The sequence below is a fragment of the Artemia franciscana genome, chromosome 10, assembly GCF_032884065.1.
Source record: "Artemia franciscana chromosome 10, ASM3288406v1, whole genome shotgun sequence".
Classification (NCBI taxonomy): domain Eukaryota; kingdom Metazoa; phylum Arthropoda; class Branchiopoda; order Anostraca; family Artemiidae; genus Artemia; species Artemia franciscana.
This window is the reverse complement of record NC_088872.1, coordinates 16,905,565-16,929,555: the sequence shown is the minus strand read 5'-3', so window position 1 is coordinate 16,929,555 and position 23,991 is coordinate 16,905,565. Positions and strand designations below refer to the sequence as shown.

The 23,991-nt window shown below is 32.7% G+C and overlaps 1 protein-coding gene across 6 annotated transcripts in view; it reads left to right on the top strand.

Annotated features, from left to right (window-relative positions):
- LOC136031850 (ankyrin-2-like) overlaps positions 1-23,991 on the top strand; it is a 350,415-nt gene that overhangs the window by 238,066 nt on the left and 88,358 nt on the right. For all 6 annotated transcript variants that reach the window (XM_065711711.1, XM_065711710.1, XM_065711709.1 and 3 more), the window contains 3 exons: positions 1,701-1,890; positions 10,902-11,037; positions 22,682-22,864. In XM_065711711.1, the coding sequence (XP_065567783.1) occupies positions 1,701-1,890; positions 10,902-11,037; positions 22,682-22,864 (509 nt within the window). The remainder of the gene's footprint in view (positions 1-1,700; positions 1,891-10,901; positions 11,038-22,681; positions 22,865-23,991) is intronic.

The following is a 23,991-nucleotide window of genomic DNA, read 5'->3' as shown; positions in this document are numbered from 1 at the left end:
CCTAGGAATTTTTCTATTTTTCCTGTGGCACCGATCGATTTTTCGCGTGTCGTCGAGCAAAATGAGCAAGTATTTTTGAAAGTGGAAAACATGTGAACTGTTAAGCACGTGAAAGTTCGAGATTTGGTGGCTCTTATCCACAACCATCAACTTTTATCCAACACAAATAATGTTCTGCATAAAACTAACACGAAGGTGGAACATACTTGGTAAGATATACACTCGACTTAGGGACTTGGTGTACACAAGTGCAGGTTATCTGCTTTTGAGGAAACATTTTACACCTATCGTTAGAACACTTTCCCCCTCGTACCAATCAGTTTTCCTATGTGTCTGAATAAACCATAAATATTTAATGAATGATATTTTTTTACATTCAAAATATGGATCCCTGATCCTAGCTCAAATTGTGTGGGATTGAATACTTTTGTCCATTTTGAACGCTCTCCATGCGATATATGGTAAGAACTATGGGTGAAGAACCAATTATATATATATATATATATATATATATATATATATATATATATATATATATCCCGATCACCACTTTTTCGAAACCTCAATTTTAATTTATAGAGACATAGGGCTAAAATTGTATTAAATCTTTAAAATTAAACTTTCAATTAAGAGATTAATGGCAAATTTTGTTTAAATCCGTAATTTTTTTTTATCGACGTATGTGAAACCAGATAAGTGGAGACTGTAACTTTTGATATCAGCCAATCTGCATACGGTAAATGTCCAACGCACCCTTATGCATGATATTTGCTTCGCTAACAAGTTTTGGTGACTTTTCCGACATTAAAATAGCGTACCATAACCTCTATAGCTCACACAATTTTGATGCTACTGTTTAAGGATAGCTTGAGATTCTTGTTACAAAAATAGAACTTTTTCAAGATCGCTCTTTTTAACGTTATCATTTCAGTAGTGTTTAACATAATCTTTAACATAGTCCATTTTGGTGTCGGAAAGCTCTCTATTGCCCAATATTGTTTCGCTAAAGAAGTTTCATATTTAGATTTAAGTCGTATATTTTTCTATGACATATCTGACCAAAATACATAAAATGACTAAAAGACTTTTTATGTAAGAGGCCGTGCCTGTTCTTTTTCTTGTGAGATGACAGAGTTGACTATGTATTAGGTGACCAGAGTTAAAACAAACTCTGCTAAAAGTGAGTTCTCACATTATAGTATTAGAAGTTACTAGGTTACATAAGATACTAGCAAATATTGTGTTTTGTAGATCTACCGATAGAAAAGAATACATAAAATAAAACAAATATAAAAATAAGTTATACTAAATAAAGTACAAAACGAGAGCGGAGATTAGTTTGTGGAGGATTGGTAACTTTGTATGGTATATTTAGATTATGGTCTGTTTTCCAGGGAATATATTTTAATTTTGAACAACCGATAAAGTCAGTATAAAAAATCATAGATGTATTCAGGTGTGACTATTACGTTGGAGGGATGGGATTATCAAAGAATTTTTGTGGGTGATCATCTTTTGAGCGTCTCAAAAGAAATGAATTCCTAGTAGGGTTTAATATTGTGACTTTTGCGGGTGAGCACCTTTTGAGCGTCTCTGAAGAAATGGATTCCTAGTAGGATTTAATTGTCAAGGTTATGTTCCATTTCTGTTCATATAGAATGAAATATGTTTTATGTTCTATTTTAATTTATCTATGATAGGTGGAACAACCCGAGCCCAGTGGGAAGATGTAACGGGTTCAACTCCTTTGGCTTTTGTCAATGACTGTGTTTCTTTTACGACGACTGTGTCTGCTCGATTCTGGCTAATGGACTGCCGTAACATAACAGAGGCGGCGAAAATGGCAACTGATCTCTACAAAGAGGCTATTTACGTGCCATTCATGGCAAAGTAAGTTTCGCTTTGATAAATTTAAAATGATGTATTGTAATACTGAAATATGCAAAATAAAGTAATTTTATAGTATACAAACCAATAAAAAGTAAAAATAATAAATATAATAAAAGTAGATAATGAATTATAAAAAACATACATATGCAATCTCTGTTTTTTAATTTTCAGTTCGAAGAAGTTTTGGTACTTCATTTCAAAAAGATTAAAGAATTTCCTGGCAAAGGTCTATTGGTCGACTCAGTCTTCATAAACCATTTCAAATAGTGCATAATCTATAAAGAAACCATATAATGTGCTTGAGGATTCTAAACAACATGTAAAAGTTCATAGCATGATTATAAAAATTGAAACAGCTAATTCTGAAGCATATTAGCCGTCCATTGACATTAATAAATTGAAAAAGTATACTAAAAAAAATATATTAATTGATAGTAAATATATAATTAATAATACAATAAGACTACTTATTTGTAGACTATATTTATATAGTTTTATATGTATAAATATATAAATAATATAAAAAGTATCAATAAACTAAAATAAAAATATTAATATAAAAATATTAATATACTAAAAGAGTATATTAATAAATTAGAAAGTATATGTCAGAAGACAAACAAGCACCGACACTCAAGAAATTGAATGGTGATATTATTTATTTTACTAGACATGTTCGAATAGGTAGGACGGTAGATATATTCCATAAATAAACCTAACAATGACAGTACCATTTTGTAGTGAGATTCGAATCAATATCAATAAGCTTTTTTCTATGTTGCTAGCCAGACTTTTCTTCAATTTTCAACTTTCTCTCTTTCAAAATTAACTTTGCTAGGCTACAAAATTAGCTTTTCCGATGATATTGATTTGTATTATTTTATTCTTAGGTTGTACCTCGTTAGGTATTATGCAACATGTGTCAACTAAAAAAAAAAAAAAAAAAAAAAAAAAAAAAAAAAAAAAAAAAAAACTGATTGATTTTATGCTGTGCCAGGATTTTCACAAATGATAAAATTTTTGATAAAACAAATGATAAATCTCTTACTATTTTTGTTATTTTTTATACTTATTCATTTTGATTTATTTTACTTTGCTAACCGTCTTTAAGTTTCGAGCTAATTAATTCTAAACCAGAATGAATTCTCTTATTCTTATTGTTTTTTTTGTTCTGTTATTTTATTATTAATTTGTTTTATCCTACTTCGTTTTTTTTCTTATATTATTCTTTTTTAATTGTATTTCTATTGTTATTTTCTTATTTATGTTGTTTTATTTTTTAGTTTTCCTTCGAAAGATATCGAGCAAAATAATTGTGAACTAGAAAAAAAGAAGCTGGTTCTTTTTTGGATATTGCAAAAGATTGCAAAAAACCATAAAATTTTTTATAAAATGTATGAAAAGAATCTGTATTTACATTCCTATTTGCATAGCATTATTTTTTGGTTTTCCTTTGTTAGATGATTCTTTGTCGTACATTCTTAGGTTTTTTAAAAATGAAATATTTGATAAAAAATGAGCTGAATTTTTTTTTTTTGCAAATTAAGGATAAAGTGCCTTCTTTTTTACAGAAACTGCAAAAACAAGAGATTTTGCGGTAAATAAATATTAATTTGATGGAAATTAGTTAGAAATGAAAAATACTACAGCAACAAAAGAGAGAATAATGAGGACTTTTTTCCCAAGACAGTGAACCAACAAAACCTATTTGAATATTTCGGCCCTATATTTAAGCCAATGAGTCTTGGCTGAACTTTTCGTTAAGAAGTAATAATGCCAAGGCTATTTTAAATAAAAAAAAATGGATTTTTAACTGAGAACTTTTATTGTAAGTGTTTTATTGTTTTTATTTTTTATTTGCTGATGACGGCCCTTAGATATAGGGCCGAAATATTCAAATAGGTTCTGTTGGTTCACTGTCTTGGTAAAAAAGTCCTCATTATTCTCTCTTTTGTTGTTGTATTATGGAAAGGCAGTGTGGTCTTCGTCATTAAATGAAAAATACCTAACGATTTAAATGGTTTTTAAAATTTAAGTGATAAATAAAGTCAATTTTCGTAAAGACTGTGTAAATAGTAACTTTGAAAGAGCGGGAGTCTGAGGGCTCCATGCACCCCCCCCCCCCCCTGAGGCAAAGAGGTATAAGTATTAACATAGCTTTACCAAAAAAGAATGGGTGTAAATGAAATAAAATAGTTGCATATATAACAACACACGTGGGGAGAGAACAATAGGACAATCCGTAGAAAATATTCCTAAGGCTTCCTCTAAGTGCTTGAAAGTCAATATAACTAATGAAGGAATAAGTTAGTAATAGCAAAACAAGGGTCACCGTTTCATCAATATTGTCTAAACTATCGTGTTCAATATTACTAGAAATAAGAAGGAAGGACTCCTAATGTTGGTTAGATATTTGACGACAAGCTGCATAACAGCAGGGTATTTCCATTATTTATTAAGAACATTTCTAATCTGACATGCCTTTGAAACATATTCATTTATCGGGGGCGATGTATTCATTAATCGAGGACAATGAAAAGAAAAAATTCGACTGTCTTTCAAATCTATTGTTTTACGGGGAATCGATACCTTAAATCCTTTTGGAAGGTTTAGCGTCGGGTGACTGTCTCAAAGACACAATTTTTTAACAGCCATCGAGAATCAATGGTTGGCCACACAACTAAAGAAGTTATAATGGATGAGATAGGATCCTTTGAGGTATCGAATCCCCATAATTTGATGTAACAATTTCCTATTATTCGATAGCTCAGATTCAGCTTCATCCACCTGACAAATTTCTTTCAAATTTGGTTCTTTTCTAAAATTGAAAAATATGTTAAAACCGCAAAAAACATGTGAAAACTGCAAAAATATCTTATTTTATAAATAATTTTATATTATCCTTAAATGATTCGTCTAAATAATGTGATAATTGTGCCTCGTTGAATTCTATCTAAACTAATGGATAGAGTAATAGCCTATATATATATATATATATATATATATATATATATATATATATATATATATATATATATATATATATATATATATATATCTGGGGAAATTAGAGCTGTATTCTTGTCACAAAATCCCATGTTTCATAGGGAGCATAAACTTTAAGACTCCGGGACGAACATCCTTACCTAACAAGATTATAGTTGTAAATATAGCATGCCTAATGGCAATAGAAGATTAAAAATTAGCCAATACACCTCTCTATTGAGAGGCGATCTTGTGGCACTCGTTGGATTATTGTGAAAGCAAAAATTTAATTTTTGACTTTAAAAAGAATAAAATTGCCGTAAGTGTTGGACGGTAAATGCTCAAAATGGTAAAATATTATTAAAGGGCTAAAATTTGAACCTGAAAGTAAATTTGTCCGCTAAAAGTATTAAATTTATTTTTTGTGTGCAAGATTATTTCAATTTTAAGTTAGAATTGTTTTTGAGTTTTACAGCTATTTAAACTTTTTTCAGTTTTTAACATCTAGTATAATGACAGTACAAGTATGTTCTGTAATGTATAATGAGTTGAAAACTGTTTTTATTAGTTAAATGAAAGTTTAGCATTACTCATTAGAACCTAAAGATTGCATAAACAACAATTTAAATTTATACTTATTGATACAAGACTGGAGAGCATGGGGTCATTGCTGCTAAATTTTATTGAAAAAAAAATTATTCGCTCTTGTTTAAATTTTATTGAAAAAAAAATATTCGCTTTTGTCTAAATTTCTCAATAGAAAAATAACAACCATCCCGTGTTTCTTCTCCCATCCTCTCCCTCCAACTTTCTGTTCTATTTCTCTTTCAACCTCTTTTTTCTCTTTGTCTCTACCCCCCTCTCTCATTCTCACATATTAACACTTTAGGCATGTCCTTTTCCCACAGCCTTGGCAGGTCGGTTTTTCTTAGCTCAGACCTTCTCATGTTGAAATCCTTCACAGTAGTAGAATCATGTATTTTAATGAATGACTCAGTTTTGAATAATGAATTATTCAGTTTTCTAAAAACTGAGTCATTCACCTCGGAAAGGGGACATGTCCATAACTGAAGTTCTATGAAAAAGCGGGTACTTCAAATAAGAATAAAGCTTAGGGTAAGTATTAACCTATGGACTTGTTGTAAATTTTTATCCTTACTGTCCATGAAATATCAGTGTTGTGTTCCCTTCTGTTAAACTTTGGTTTATGGACATGTTTCCTTTTTGATGCTACCGTTCAAATCATTCCTTTTCCTTGACATTGAAAAGCGTATGGCAAAATTAAAATTTACTAGAAAATCTCCGCCTGGATCTGGAATTCTCTCTAAATTTGCAGTACTCTCGTTCTATCTCTTTGTAGCATGTCATTTACAGCTAATGCACCGTTTTGTTGAAACCTGTCTTCTCTGTTATTTTGTTAGAAAGGTGCTCATGGGAAATATCCGTCCTTTGCAGGAATTCAGATAGAATTGTTTGAATTCTCCAAGGCTAGTTTGAACCTCACTCTAAAGGCAAAATAAAGAGACGTTTCTAGCATAATTTATATTTCCTTGCTCTATTTATTTAGATATACACGTTGTACATGTCAGATTAACTGTGTTAGGACGGACAAACGGGAGGATTTTTTGGTTTAGGCTTTTGAAGAGTACCAGCTTGAGTAGGTTTCTGATAATCTCATACGTAGATGAACTTAGGACAAATAAGGTAATATAAAAATGGTAAATAAAAGCTTTACCGCGTTGATAAATAATTGCAACATTCTACGTAAAGGTAAAAGTTTCTTAGATTAAATTTTATTCCCGTTGGATATAAAAGGGGAATTTGTCTTTGCACATTATTCTTCATCTTCTTCTTCTATGTTTATTACTACCGTGAACTTACCTAGAATAAAATGTGAGAATGGCGCATATGGGACACTATTTGATCAAATTAGGATTAAAAAAGGTACTTTTTTGGAAATTATAACAATTTTCAAAAAATTGAATGATTACGGAGGGCCTGGCTCGCCCCTATATCTCCACCCCACGGAGCGGGAATTTGTTCCAAAAATACTATCTCCCTTAAATATGGCGTTTTTTTTTTTTTTTTACTAAATCAACTTAATGTTGTCTAAATCAAAATGAACTTTACTAATCAAAGTGACAAAAAAGAATTTGCATTAAGTAGAAAAACATAATAAATGACATTATAGAAGGAAATTTTATATAGTGAGCCTTATTTAGAACATGGACTAAAAGGGAAATATGCTGTTTCGACACAACTGTTTAAACAATTTTAAAGAGAACGGAAATGTTTCGGTTGGAATTGTAAATAAGGAACTTATGAAAAAGCCTTTGTTTGCTTCGTTTCCCTCTATTTTCACAATTTCTTTGCTACCAGGTTTTAGAAATGATGTTTTTTCCCTATGATTTGTCAAACACGTGTGTCAATGTTTGTTCTAAATTCATTTAACATCTGTTCAGTGCACCTCTTGTAGCTAAGGATTTTGACGGAGGAAAATTGGGTGATATGGTTCAGTGATGTCAGTTAACGGAAATTTAAGGAGTAGGGTTAATCTTTCAGTATGTAAGGGGGGGATATATTGCTTTTGGTTTTTCATGGAAAATACCCAAAACAGGCATTTTCAATGGAATTGCGTATACCAAGAAAATGTGTTTTTCTAAACCTAAGGGGAAAGTCTTGAGCGGGAGTGCGTCCCCCTTTCAGCCTCAATTGATGCTACTACTAGTATTCAAAAGGTGTTCAGTGGAATTTTGTCGAATTTATTCTTTTAAGCCATCTGCTTAAAGTCAACAGGTTGGATTGATCAGTTCACTCCGCTTTGTATGTTTCATTCGATTCGTAAGATACCTAGATTTTTTTTTTAAAAAAAAAATCAAAGAAATCAAGAATTTTGCCAATTTATAAATTGTGCGTTTGGGGACTGAAAAGAGTCTCCTTCAAAAAGGAAGAAGCAATTTATTATTAAGAGCATTGAAAAAAATCCCAAAGCTATGGTTGGTTGGTGAAAAATTCCCCCCCTTTTTTAGTGTTTTATCCTTTTTCTTGGGTATTGGTAGAAATACTCTGGCTTATGTCTTTTTTTCCTGGCTTTTTCAGAAATGTTACCTTCCTTTGGTGCAGTTTCTGTTAGCAATATTACTGCAATGGTGTAAAACACTATTTAAAGTACCCGTATTGCGCATAGAAAAGGAAAATTATATCTCCCCTGTAAGAAATTAAATAGTTTTTGTTATTTTAACTTAAACTAAGGAGTGGCATTAAAACTTTATATGAACAAAAATTATTCCGTATATGAAAGATGCTGCCCCCCCCCCCTCAATACCTGGCTCTTTACACTTAAGCTTAACACTTTGTTACAACTCTACTTTTCAAAGTAATAAAAAACCTTAGCGTAAAGAGCGGGGTGTTGAGGAGGGGAAAGTGCTTTTTATATACGGAATAATTTCTATTCGTTTTAAGTTTTAATGCCGCTCGTTACTTTCAGCAAAAAAAAACAATCAATTTCTTAACGTTTTCCAACTAATGCAGGTTCGAATTTGGCTTACTGTACATGAAAAATTAAAACGAAATTTGCCGAACAATTTTGGCAAAGTATACCCCCGTATAAAATTTTCTTTGGGAAGTTCCCCTCGAGAAACTACCTTTCTAATGTGAAAATATCCCTGTATAAAATAACTACTCCCCCACCGAAAATACTTCCCTCGGAAAAATATCTGTATAATTCCCAATAACCAACAAATTATGTAAACAATTGGCAAAGTTAAAAGTTTGTAGTAATTGTCCCGTGAGTGTTGAGGGGTCAAGTTATCTTCAAAAATGGAGCTACTAAATCTTTGGACTATTTTGAAGCAAAATTGGCTATCTCAGTTTTTGTATCGGAAGACTTTTGTGAAGAATAGGCCTTGGAGGGGGGCAAGCTGTTTTCCAATATTGTGGCAATTAAAAATGGCACTATAATTTTTGCTTTCCGATAAAATGATCTCGGATTTTCTACGATCACTTGTTCGATACAATCACCCTCGAGGGGAAAGAAATAATAAACTCGACTCCAGTCGAATTATCTTTGGAATAAAAAAGTAAAAATCCACATTTTTGTATAAATGAGCGTAAAACTTCTGCAGTATGGCTCTCTGATATGCTTAATATCATGTTGTATTTTCAATTACGACTGCTAGAATTTTAGGGAGTGTTCCCCCCCCCCCTTAGTTCGAAAACTAGGCAAATTTTCTCAGGCTTTTAGCTTTTAATTGGTAACAGTAAACTTGATTATTTTTTTATATTTTCAGTTATCAGTAAAATTAAATGTATCTATTACTATCACGAACTATTTCTTCTAGATTCTTTAAATATTCTTCTTTTGGCAAATATTCTTTCTTCTGGGAAAAAATAAAGAAATCTACAATTTTGCAGATAGCAGCTTGAAACCTGTACAGTAGGGTTCTCTGATGTGCTGAATCTGATGGTATGGTTTTCATCAAGATTCTTGGGCTTTTGAGGGGGTTTACCGTCCTTTCCTGAAAATCAGACAAATTTTCTCAGCCTCGTAGCCTTCGATGAGTAATACTTAACTTAATGAAACTAACATATTTGGAACCAGCACAATAATTCAGTTCTTTTGATATATCCATTGGTAGTAAATTCTATTTTTTAGAGTTTCGGTTACTATTGAAACGTATCGCTCCTTATTACGTATATGAGGGGGTTATCCCCTCCTTAACACCTCGCTCTTTACAATAAAGTTTTTAGCACTTTTTAAAAAGCTTTTTATTTTTCTCACTAAACGAACCTTGTGTTTCAGCAGTCGATCTTAAAGAATTGGAAAGTTTGAACTTTAGTGCAAAAAGCGAGATGTTGAGGAGGGGGAAACTCCCCTCGTATACGTAATAATTTCTGTTCGTTTTAAGTTTTAATGGGGCTCCTTCCTTTCAGTTGAAAAAAACTTATTTCTTTAATTTAATTTTGGACTGTTTTATTAAATAATGCCAGGAATTCTGGCTCCACCTCTACGGAAAAATCCCTCCTCCCTACGAATATATCCTCTAGACAATTCAATCCTTCTAAAATATACCACGGACAATTACCCTTAACATCTTCACACGTAAACTTGAGTCGGCAAAGAGAAAGAAATACATAAGAAGAATTTCGTAGAATAATTCTGGCAGTTTCGGTTACTATTGAGCCGGGTCTCTCCTTACTTGCAGTTCGTTACCACGAACATTTTGAAAATTGCGTGTAAGCTCACTATCACTACGCCTTCTTTATATTGTTCAATCCTGGCACTTTAAAGCGGTTGGGGTGGGAGGATGTTGAAGTAAAGATTTAAGGAAAATGGGAACGTACTCGGAGTGCAAAGAAAAAGTTTTGAATAGAATGTGATGGAGGAAGAGTGTGCGTAGCTGTTTTGGTCTCAGGTGACTTGGTGCTGCGATTAGTTGTCAGTAGTAGTTGTAGTTGTAGTAGTAGTAGTAGTAGTAGTAGTAGTAGTAGTAGTAGTATGATTCATATACAGTTCACACGTGTTAATAAATTCTAGATCTTGCTCGAAGTATCGCTTCCTCCTCCGCCAATCAACCCATGCATGTTGGGGTAGCGTCATATTGTTGTGCAGGAATTTTATGTCTATATTTACAAGTTTCTTACCTATTTGGCTTTCTGATGTCTAATGCCAAACACTTTTAAAAATGCATTAAATTTGTCTGTAAATTTGCTATACAAAAACTTTTCTTAATTATCGTATTTCCTTGTTGCGTTTTAATGCAAATAAGGGAGAAAGGTTGTAAAAACCATATTTTAGTTAAAAGTTTAATAATTTAAAATTCCATATGAAAACTTTTCGTCAGCACATTTTATGAAAATTTGTGAAACCCTTTTATGTCTTTTAGTATTATTTTACAAAATATTATTCCAGTTTATAGAAGCGGAAAGCAGCAATAAACTTAGCTATTTTCAGAAAATAAAACGAAACGACATATCATAACGTGTTTTTTAAGCTTTACTTTCATGGTCATTTATGTGTTTTATAGATTTGTTGTTTTTGCTAAACGACACGAGGAACAAGAAGCTCGTCTGAGAGTTTTCTGTATGACGGACGACAAGGAGGACAAGACGCTTGAAACTCAAGAACATTTTGTTGAAGTTGCTAAGAGCCGTGATATAGAGGTAATTTTCCTAATGTCTAAGACTCATAACATTCTTTTGATCGGTTGAACGTTGTCCATGGGTTGGGGACTGAATATATGATAAAAGTGCCTTTTATGCCACGTGTTTTTAACTTTTCAAGCATGATATCTTTTGGATCGATGTTAGGGAAAGTTTTCCAAATTTTAGGAACTCTTTGTCCAAATATAATGTCGGTTATTCATTTTTGTTTTAGAGTATACTTTGTTTACATACGCCTAGGATTTTGATAGCCTTATTCTCGATAAATTTGTAGACTAAGATTTGAGTGTCTTTTTTTGCTGGAACAAAAAATCTATAAAAATTGAACCTTTTTAAAAGGAATGGGATCTCAACTCAAGAGCCCTTTGTTGAAGTGGATAAAAGCCGTGTGTGGCATAGAGGGAATGCTTGAATTTCGAGGAATCTTAATATGATTTATTCTGATGAGGTAAATTTTTCTCCATTGAATAATCGTTTATCTTTAATTAATTAAAAGAAGGTTGTGTAATCACTGATCAAAGAAGTCCAAGACCATAAATTCTTCTTGGTGTTTGGGCAACTTCTTATTCAAATTTTAAAATAGGTTTTTTTATCCAACCTTTAATTTTTTATTATCCCCCTTCTCCGTGAAACATTCCTTTGTACGTGCCTGTCCTGAACCGATATGATCAGGGTTTTTTCTTTGGAAATGTTAATGGCTGAGTATTATGAGCTTAGCCTATTCCATCTTTTTCTTTTTTTATTGCTCTGTCAAATGGCTTTTTTCTTTCTTATTGAAATAATAGTGTGAGGGCAACCTGTTTCTCTGATGATGAATAATTCAATGCTTGTCAGTGAAGTTGGGTTTGTTCTAAAAACGCTTGTTTTTTATGTAAATGGAAAATACGTAAGTTGATTCTATGGCTCTTTTGTTCATCTCAATTATGGCTGGAACAGTGCCAGCAGCAGTTTCATTGTTTAAAATTTTTAAATATAATGGAAATATCTTCAGAAAATTCGCACATTGAAAGTCTAGAATTCACTGGAAAACCTGTATAAAACAGCAGAGAAACTTGGATCCGATTCAGAAGTTCATCTTCTCCTAAGTAGATTTCTGACCTAATTTTACTGGTTGTTGAGAGAGAATTCTTTATATATCGAATGTTTACACTGATGTATTAATATGAAAATTTTCACAGAAGCAACAGAAAAGGTGTAGTTTAGGAATTCATCAGCATCAACCCCCCCCCCCCAGTATTTTTTCTGGCGCCCTAGCTCCTTGTTTTTTTTTCTATTTTTCACTCTTTTTTTAAATAAATTCGTCAGTTTGGCCAATTATTGGTGCCCTTGTCACTTTCCCCCCTCCCCAAGATTTTGCCCTAGATCCGCCCCTGCCAAAGATTGTGCTTATTGGCCATCCACCTTGGCTAAACAAAAACAGGGTGTGCCCGAATGAGGTTGCAAGAAATTCTGAGAAAAGATTTATAAGAAATCGAAGCTTAATGGGAGGGGTAAAGAGTAAAGCTTTGAATAGATTAGGGTTGTATTGGTCTGAGGCGGCTTGGTGTATTGCGAGCTGTTAGTAGTAGTAGTAGTAATGGTAGTATTTGGCAGGATTCTCTTTATTTAAACAATTCTCTCCTGTTTCTCAACCTAAAGGTCATGACCGTGTTAAAGAGGTGGGAAAGGGGTTCCATGTGGAAGGTATTAGTTGTGGTAAAATACAATTAAGCAATTGTGTGCGAAACGAATTTTTATCCATTAATAAATATATATATCTCAATTTCTTAAACAATTGTAAAAATTTAAATTTTTGAAGAATGAAAAAGTATGAATCAATCAATAATTAATGAGGTGATTAGTCTCCTTATAAAACAGGTAATTTGTGAAAATATCAATTATTTTAAGTTCATCATGTGGTGACTGGCTTTATTTTTAAAGTACTTTGATAACTAGAAAAGTTTAATTGCAGTGAGATAGCTTATGAAAAGGAGGGAGGGAATCACCGAATGAGTAAACTAATGTTGGTATTTTTTGCAAATGGCTCATTCACGGTGAGAATTAACTAACGCCAATATTTGGAAAAACTCGCGTGCAGATAACGCCAAGCCAATTCATAACCTTTCAGTAATTACATCTTTTAGTAATTATATTCAGTAATTATATGTTTCTAAGTTACACTTTTTTTTGTTAATGTTCCGTCAAGAAGGGGATGAAACTTTTTATATACTTCTCCTGGGAGAGGTAGAATTGGTGAGTAAACTTGGCTGAGAATCTACGAAAATGTAGGGGGGAGGGTGGGGTGTATTTTTTTTTGTTGTAATAAGGATACAAAGAAAATATTTTCCAAAAACTAAAGAGGAGGCGACGAAACTACCCTCCAAAAACACATATTTCAAAATCTAGAGAGAATAATTACCCGTCTCGATTCTAATCCTTGTCCATACAATTTGGATAGTTAAGGAAGCTAAGAGAGGAGGGTCCGGTGGGGCATCGAAAGTGTCCTAGTTTTATGTGGTAGTGATGATGAATCCTCTAAAAGAAAGGAGACATGGGGCTTGTCCAAACATATTTTGATTATTGATCCTTGGGGCACATTAAGGGTCTGGTATATTTCCATCCTTATTGGAAATAAATAACGATAGGGCAATTATGAACATTCTCTTTCTCTGAGAAAATTGAACGTTTGAAGTTCTTAAGCTATCTTATCAGACAGAAACAGAGTAATTGCTTCTTGATGGTAAGTGAAAGGAAATTGCAAAAACCAACACACTTGATTAATCTGTTTGCGTCTTGATGATGAATGAAAGAAATAAAAAAAAATGATATTAATTTTTTTTTTTTTTCTGTTCTTTTCTGGACTTCTTATTTCATTATTTACGTAAAAATAAAGAAAAAGAATCAGAAATGTTTTTTTTTCTAAAAAGTTGCATGAGAATAAAAGACTAAAGCATGGGTAATGTAGATACTGCATACATACCTCCCTTAACATTTTATCGCGAAATAAGTAAGATTCTTTAGGTTCGACTTATTTTATTATTTCTTCATTATGTGTGTTTTATTAGTTTTCAACTAATTACGGCCATTGATTTGTTGTATATGTTGTATATGTGATTTGTTGTATATATGTTGATATGTTGTATTCTTTGGTTTTATAGACTATTCTACTGTCTTGGAATGTTTTCTTTTGTTCCAATATATATGATGGAAAAGGTGGTTCTTGTGATTATCTGTGTTTGTTGTTTTATTTCATAACAATAGAAACCCAACGATCTACAAAACGCAACAACAATTCAAAGTTGTTTTCAAAGTGTTTAAAATTCTTGTTCTCGTTCATGCTGAATTTGACTTTTTTTGCACTGATAGTTTTTTGGCCAAGAAAAGGTATTTTGCCTCTTGTTGAACCTTTTATACTAAATGTAAAAATGACATCAGTATTCTTGAATTATCCTCGATTGTCGGGTAATAAATTAAGAAAAGTTTTTGCAATAATTCCAAAATGGAAATTTGTTTGAAAGATTAATAAAATCAGATTTTTTCTACACTCACAATCCTGGCATTATAAAGTTTAAACATAAGGCTGTAATGCTCAGTTTTGATACTTTTAGTTTTTTTACTGTCCTGAAAGTATATATGTTTATTATTTTATTATATGATATTAGGAAACCTAATGGGATTAAATAAAAAAAAAGAAGTTTTTTTTAACTGTAATTAAGGAGCGACATTAAAACTTAAAACGAACAGAAATTACTCAGTATATGAAAGCGGCTGTTCCCTCCTCAACACCCCGCTCTATACGCTAAAGTTTGACTCTTTCTCTCAACTCTACTTTATAAAACATTAAAACAGGGGGTTGTTTCCCCCTAATTTCCAAAATAAGGCAAATTTTCTCAGGCTCGTAACTTTTGATGGGTAAGACTAAACTTGATTAAACTTATATATTTAAAATCAATATTAAAATGCGATTCTTTCGATGTAACTATTGGTATCAAAATTCCGTTTTATAGAGTTTCGGTTGCTATTGAGCCGGGTCGCTCCTTACTACAGTTCGTTACCACGAACTGTTTGATATGAAATACTCAAGTATTGTTTTTGAAGAGGCTGCACCAAAAAATATGGTTCTACCTGCTTTTTAGGGCTATAGCGAGAGAAATGTTGATATGGCTACCACTCATTTTGCGAATAAAGAATGACATACTGTCAAAGATTGTTTTTTGTCTGGGACTAGACGAAAGGCAAGCAGTGCCTAAATGGGGTTGATAGAGTTCATAAGAAAGGATTCAATTGAAATTGAAGCTTCTTGGGAGAGGTAAAGAGTGAAGCTCTGAATGGATTGGATTTATTGTTCGTAGCAGTCCTACTATCTATGTAGGCGTTTATTTCCAAGTTGGTAAAGCCATATACAAAACCCATGCAAATAAATAAAACCTTCGTATCTATATGAAAGCATTATAAAATCTATGGCAACTACATTAAAAATAAAATGAGGGTTCATAAATTGTCGATTGTAAATTTTTGAATAATTTTTTGGTTTCCAATTGCCTTCAAATGGCTTAGAGAACTAATAGACTATCTGAATTACCCTTACTGCATGCCTATCTTCCTTAGTTCTGCCATAGAGTAACAAACCATCATAAAGATGTGAAAATAATCCCCTTTTTTCAACTCTGAAAAAGCTATGCCAGCTTTGCCTCTCACAGAGACTATCTGTCTTGGCTTTACTTTACTTTGGCTTTGGCTCTTTGTTCTTTACTTTGGCTCTCAAGTGTTGATTATTTCGACCAAATTTTTGACTTGGGTCGGCTACTGTAATTTGAGAGGCTGTATAGCCGACTTCATGACAGGAATATTGTTTCCGCTGTTTATTTTTACTGTACTGCAGGACAAATTATTTTTCCAACGAATATGTTTATAGGACGTTAAAGCCCAATTCCTACGTGTGCCGAGCTACATACCCATTAAAAAATAAAATCATGTTACCTCCAGCACCCATCGTGCTGGTATGATAAAGTGTTGATGTTCGGTGTAAACGTGCTATTAGTACCGCTTTTCCTTTAGTAAAAAAAAAGAATTAATTTAGTTCATCAATGCTATCAATTTTCAGGGCGAAAACAGGGCTTGGTAGGCTCAGTCCCTTTTGTAAATAAAGATTGATAGGACATTGATTAATGTTCTTTTTCTCTGATAATACCAAGCGTGGAATTTGATTAAGCTCTCTTAGTCGGCAGAGAGAGTAAGAGTAACAGAGAGCAAAGAGAGTAATTGGTTTTTGGAGTTAAACATAATGGGTTTTCAAAAAGCATGTTATAAACTTGCTTCCGTCTTTATGGTAAATGAAAATTAAGTTTAAAAAAATAAGATAAAAAAAGTAATGAAATTAACTTGTGTTCATAACCAAATTTATATTACCAGTTACCGTAGGAGACAGTAAAAATAAATAGTATTTGGATTCTTTTATTGTAAGTTAGCACAAAGTGACAGGAGAAAAACTCTTAATTCTAAAGGAATGCTGTTGTCAAACAGTTCGTGGTAACGAACTGTAAGTAAGGAGTGACCCAGCTCAATAGTAACCGAAACTAAAAAACGAAATTTTGATCAAGCTTTATGCTGATTTCAAATATATAAGTTTCATCCAGTGTTGTCTTACCGATCAAAAGTTACGAGCCTGAGAAAAATTGCTTTATTTTCGAAAAAAAGGGGGGAAACCCCTTAAAAGTCATAGCAATGACTTAATGAGAATCACACCGTCAGATTCAGCGTATCATGCAAAAATGTGGAATTTTGCATTATTTGCCAGAAGAAAGATCACGGATGCGTGTTTTTTTTTTCAGGGGTGGTTGTATCGACCCAGTGATCCTAGACTATCTTGGTAGGGCTCATTCGAACGGAAATGAAAATGTCTAGTGCCCTTTTTAAGTGACCTAAAAATGGAGGGCAATTAGGCCCCCTCCCATGCTCATTTTTTCCCCAAAGTTACCCGATCAAATTTTTGAGATAGCTATTTTGTTCAGCATGGTGGAAAAATATAATAACTATGTCTTTGAGGATGACTTAATGCCCCAAGGTCTGCAGGGGAAGGGCTGAAAGTTATGGATTTTTGCCCAATGTTTACGTATAATATTGGTTATTGGGAAGCATACATACGTTTTTAGGGGGATTTTTTTTCTGGTTTGAGGGTGGGGGGGTGCGCGGGTATGTGTGAGGATCTTTCCGTGGAGGAAGTTTTCATGGGATAAGGGACATTGCCATGAAGGGGGCGCCAGATTTCCCAGCATTATTTAAAAAAGATCAGAAACTAATTACAAAAAACAATTTTTTTTTCAACTGAAAGTAAGGAGCAACAACAAAACTTAAAGCGAACAGACAATATTACGTACATGAAGGGTTCGCCCCCTAGTCAATACCTCGCTCTTTACGCAAAGGTTTTTTTTAGTGCCTTCATAAGAGCTATTTGTTCTAATTAAACGGACTCTGTTATTACGGGGTCATTCCTAATGAATTGAAAAAAAAATGAACTTTATCTTAAAGAGCGAGGTATTGACTAGGGGGGAAAACCCCCTAAAATATGTAACAAAATTATACGAATATAGAAGTTCATTACGTAAGTTAATTCGTGAAGTTACGTATATTTAATACTAATAAAAAGGTTCGTTAATAAAATTAAAAGTTCTAGTGCCCTTTTAGTAACCGAAGAAATTGGAGGGCAACTAGACCCCCTCCTCAGTCCTTTTTTCTCAAAATCTTCCGATCAAATTTTTGAGAAAGCCATTTAGCCAAAAAAAGTACAATTGATATGCAAAATTCGTTTTAATTAATCATATACGGCGAGCAAAAATCAAAATCTGCATTAATTCAAAAGCTTTCTTGAAATTAAATAAAAAGTATAGTTTTTTTTTAACTGAAAGTAAGGAGCGAAATTAAAACTTGAAACGAACAGAAATTATTCCGTATATGAAAGCAGCTGTCCCCACCTTAACGCCTTGCTCTTTACGTAAAGAGTGCGGCATTGAGGAGGGGACAGCCCCTTTCATATACGGAATAATTTCTGTTCGTTTTCAATTTTAATGTCGTTCTTTACTTTCAGTTAAAAAAAAACTTGTTTGTTTTTCTATTTAATAACTAGTTACAACATACGTCACATCAATCGTAGGCTAGTGTTGAGTTTCATAAAAAAAAATTAATTGAAGGACATGGGATGGGTGTCAGGTCAAAATAAGTACATAAAGATTTTTTAAGTATATAGCAACGTACGGTATATACAAACAGTTGATAAGTTAATTATAATAAGTTATTATTAAATTTAAAATTTAAGCTTAAAATATAAATGTTTAGTAAAAATCCTCTTCGTTTTAGTCTTTCAATGATGTCACTAGAATTTTAGACGTGTTATTGATTAGGAAATCAATGAACCAGAAATTCCTTTTGGATGTGTTATAACCAATGTGCATATTTCCCACAAGGACCTACTCTAAGCCCTGTCTAAATTTTAGTTTTGCCAAATTTGATTAAAGTTTTAATTTTTTGCTGAAAAAATGATGGTTCTGTTTCTTGTTTTTTGTTGAAAAATGATGCAAATTAGTGAAAGTTACACTAAACAGTTAATACTTTTGATTCCTATGATGTTTTTTTTCTCTGACAAACAAAATCATACAAATTTGAGCATTGAACTGAAAAAAAAAGTAAAGTTCAAAACTCGAATTACAAAAAAAAAAACGAGACCAAACATTTGTAAAAATCATAGATATTTTCTATAATTGTCGTCAACAAAATTTTCTATAAATGCTTGAAATTATTTTTCTAATAAAATATACAAATCAAGCTAAAAGAACGTCGAAGAATAAATATAAGTTGTTAAGCAATTACAAATTTTGGTAAAGATAAGCTTGATCAAGAATTTTGATCAATTTTTGCAAAGGGTGAATTTATGCAAAAGGCACCAATAAGAAAAATCTTGGGGGAGGGGGCAATGTGACAAGGGCACTAAGCTTGATCAAGGATTTTGTTGTTAGATGTTTTCTGTGTAACCTAAATCTTGTTGCTGTGATCAACCTTATAATTCGAAAGTTTTTTTTTGAGTGGATTGAATATTTTCTCCATAATTCCTTCTATATATATTTTGTTTATTTTTGTGCGTCAATCAAAGCCTTTTCATACAATCAAATCTATATAGAGTGGCTGGAATATATAGAGTTTCGATTAAATTTACTTCCTTTTAACTCTTTAACTGTGGTGCTTAGTCAAACAGTTCGAGGTAACGAACTGTAGTAAGGAGCGACTCGGCTCAATAGTAACCAAAACTCTAAAAAATGGAATTTTGATACCAATAGCTACACCAAAAGAATTGCATTTTAATGCTGATTGTAAATATATAAGTTTCATCAAGTTTAGTCTTGCCCATCAAAAGTTACGAGCCTGAGAAAATTTGCCTTATTTTAGAAAATAGGGGGAAACACCCCCTAAAGGTCATAGAATCTTAACGAAAATCACACCTTTTTACTTTTTTCACAGTTTTTTACTGTTTTAAAAAGCAGAGTTGATAGAAAGAGTCAAACTTTAACGTAAAGAGCTGAGCGTTGATGAGGAAGCAGCCCCTTTCATATAGGAAGTAATTTCTGTTCGTTTTAAGTTTTAATGTCGCTCCTTACTTTCAGCTAAAAAAACTTGTTTTTTTTATTTAATTAAGAAAAAAGAATCAGGAGAAATAGAAAACTTTGCTAATTACAAATATAACTTAAAAAAGTAATTTAACTTAATTTGGTTAAGTTAACTTAACGAATTCAACAAGTATAATACAAAACAACTTAATTATACGATCATTTTAACCTTTTAGAAAATTAATAAAATACTGGGAGTGCAGACATGTGATAAAATATATAATTTTAGAGATTGCAAAAAATAAGTTCATTGGATGGGACTCCACGGGTAGAAACGCATGCAGGTAACCTCCTCCACCGAAAATGGTAGGTAAATTATACGAAAATTCTAATTTGTGACCTGAGATTTACCTGCCCAAAAGCCTGCTCCATTTAATTTAAGGAGGTGGGCTGTTAGCCCTATACCCCTAAGAATTTGCTAGTCTAAGGAAATAAAAACCACCATGTTAGGAAAAAACATTAATATTAATCCTACAGCCCGCGTTAATATTTTATTTTTACAAAGAACTCTCTGGTACATTTTAGTGATTTTACTGGTGACGCAATGAGGTATAAGAGGTCATATTAATAAAATTTCTTGTTTTAAAAATTGAGGTGTTGAGCAATGTTAATACACCACCATAATCTTTCGTATAACCTATAGGGAGGGCAGTATCCAGAATTTTGTTCGGGGGGGGGGTACGAAAAAAACTTTGAAATCGCATCAGAAATTTGTCTTATGTATTTTCATAACGTTTTTACGAGTCGGAAAAACTTTGGGGGGGGGGGGTTCAGCCCCCTAATCCCTCCCTGAATACGACCTTGTCTACGTATGATATTTTTCAAGGTAATAACAACTGTTTAGAAATGTAGAAAATCTTTTTTTCAACTTTCAGGGGTTTAATCATGTTGTATTTCAATGTATTTATGACCTATTGTGAAATTCCATTTCGTTTATCTCGTGTTTTGAATATCTAGACATCCCATTCCTGTCGTAAAAATTCATTGAGTTCTACGAATCCTGCTAGAAACTGTTTGATATCGAGTTTACTTTTGTCTGGGGAGGAAATTAGTTTTTGAATTCCATTAAGATGAATAGTTCGATGAAAGAACTTGAAAATAGAATATTAGGAAAGCATCTTTTTTTAATTTCTTTCTTATCTTATTCCCATCTTTATTTGCCTTGATATTCCCCCTCTTTATTCGTTGACTGGAAATGGACTAAACATGTTAAATTGTTGTTTAATATTTATAAATACGCTAATGATATCGTCAACATTTAAAAAAAGAACAAAACTATTAAGAATAACATGTGGTTTTATTTATAACCATTCAACATTTTCATCGGAATAATTGCTTGGAAAATGAACGATATATTCTTCTAATATGTATATGACTGACTGACAATTCTAACATGTAATATGACTTATTTCAATTAGTTAACTAATTTGTCAAAAATGAAATGAGTCAAAAATCAAAACTCACATAGATGTTGCCAAGATGGTGTCACATAGATATCGTTCTATTTGCTACTACTGAGGCAACTAATCCGGTTATTCTTCAAGAATTTCCTCAACATCGTTAGGCATTTTGGGAATTTTATCAAAACCTGAGCGGAAATATCAAAGCAAGCTTGGAGTCCCAAATTAGACAGAAATTAACTTAAAAGTTAACCCAACTTTAGTTTTGGAAAAGCGAGAAAACAAGAGAAACTTTATGTAAGGGAAAACGCATTTCCAGGATCATTTACTTGGCCTCTGCTATAAGTTTTAGTACTAATCAAAACAACTTTACTATCGAAAGACATTTTGTTTTAAGCCTAAAATCTTGGAATTAAATTCTTTTCTTCTCAATCCCCAACTTTGACAAAAATATTTATTGTAGAAGCCTAATCCTATTAGCAGGAGTCCTGTTAGGCTTCCTTTTGTTTATTGTAGATAGTCAGCAAGACTTCCGGTAATTCTCGCCATCTACAAATAATACCTCTTACTGCTTTTTGCCTTTTGTTTCTACGCAGGTTTGACATCATGATGTAAAAAAAAAACAAAAAAAACTTGAATTATTAGTTTTAGATAACTTTGAACAATTCCGTCACAAGACAGTGCTGAATGCAAGAAAAGAAGAATTATTGAGAATAAAGAAAATTGCCCCCCCCCCCAAACGAGTCATCATTTTCAAAACATTGTAACTAACAAGCAAGTGAAAGTCACTCTTATTCGATATGTAGATACCAAAGAGTGCTATTTTGTACAATCTTCGCGCGCCCTTTTTTATGAATGGCAAGGACCTTACGTGATTCAGATTCTTCATAATTCAATTCACGAGGTGAACTGGGCATATAATATGTGGATTAGTAAAATACAGAATAAATAGATGGATTATTCTTAATAATATTGCTAATGTAAAAGGCACCCACCGCTCGGATGTAAGCATGCAAAGTTTCATTCCTTCATCATGATGTGATATATGCCATCCACGGATATTATTTCCATCCACTCATGTATATTATACATGCCATCCATGGAACATCTAACTCGTCTTGTGTTTTTTAATGTAAATTTATCGATGTTTGGAGTCTAGTTAATATAATGTCCACGGTTGAAGCTAAATATCTTGGTTAAGGCTCTTTTAGATAAAGATAAACAATTACATAACCAAGCATACTTGAAGACTGTGATGATATGCTCAAATTTTAAATCCTTTTTTTTATTGGTAACTGTGTTGGTAACTGGTAATTACCATGTAACTGGTAACTGGTGCAATTGGTAACTGGTAATAATGGTGTTGTAACAGCACAGTCATGTACTTATACTTTAGGCTTACTTCAGGTGTACTGATATCGTAAAAAGTAATATTTTAAAGTGGCAGAGTAAATTATACACTTTTAACACTTTTATACACGGAAAACTAGCATAAACTATTTCTAGCTTCAATCCCTTATATGTAATGACCTAAGCTTGGACATAGCTGGCTTGTGGTGGGGGTCTGAACTGACTAGTTTTGCTAGCATAAATCTCCTTTTTTTCTTATAGGTTCTTGATAATAAATCTCAGTATCTTGAGTTTGGTGGAAATTTGGTACCTGTGACAAAATCTGGAGAACAATTATCTTTAATCTTCAAAGCATTCAGAGAAAATCGCCTAGCCTTCAATGTAAGACTTCGAGACACAACCTCTGAACCTGTTGGAAGGATTGCTTTTATGAAAGATGCCAGGGTAAGCTTTTGAATATTTCACTCCCTTCTTGCTTCTCTCTCTCTCTCTCTCTCTCTCTCTCTCTCTCTCTCTCTCTCGACTCTCTCTCTCTCTCTGTCTGTCTCTCTCGACTCTGTCTCTCTGTCTCTGTCTTTTATCTCTCTATTCCTTTCTTTGTGAATAAGGACTATAAGTTTAAGATCCAAACAGGAACAAAGTTAAGTTATTTTTGGAATCACATCAATTCTTACTTGGCAACGCACCTGTAGGTCTTCTTTCTAAGGTTTCTTCTTTTGTGCACGAATGTTGCGTCTTTCTAAACGTGAGAAAGGAGCAGATAAAAAATCACTGTGATGTCGAACATATTTTAATATAAAAACAGCATAATTTTACCATCCTTAAAAAGTGACAGTGGCTTAGACATGCTCATTTTTTATTCGAAACGAAACTTTACGAGCAACGCGGAGAAACCCTTAATTAAATTTCAGCGAAGAAGAGTTTGAATCGCAAGAGATGCTAAGGCTTACAGAGAAATATAGGGATGATGCAAACAAAGTTTAATATAATAGTGCAGAGTGTACGAAATCATGGAAATGTTTCTCTGGGTCTCTTTGAAATTTATATTAGAAATGCAAAAGAAAGTTTGGAACTTGCAATGTCTCCTTGGCCATTTAGGAGTGCTTTTGGCATGATGGCTGTGCCGGTACTCTAGAAGCATATACCTTTATCCAGTCATAAGGGATTTTGTGAATTATCTCTAAATCATATCTATTGTTGGTGATTTAGACGTTATTGAACAAAAACAAACTCAGAGTCCTGCCAGATGATAAGTCCAAAAATGTCTGGCTTTGTAAAGTGACTTTGTAGAGTGGCATATACCTTTATCCACTCATAAGGGATTTTTTAATTTGTCTCCAAATCATACCTGTTGTTGGTAGTTTAGATGCTATTGAACAAAAACAAAACAAGCTCAGAGTCCTGCCAGGTGATAATTTCACAGTTTTCTGTCTTTGTAAAGCGTCTTTTAAAAGGTCCTCCGTTTACCACATTTTGGAGACGGAAAACCTAACTCAAGATCAAACAGCATTAATAAAGAACAATGAACAATAATACTAATCTTACTCCTCTCTAGATTTGCCTCATGTAAA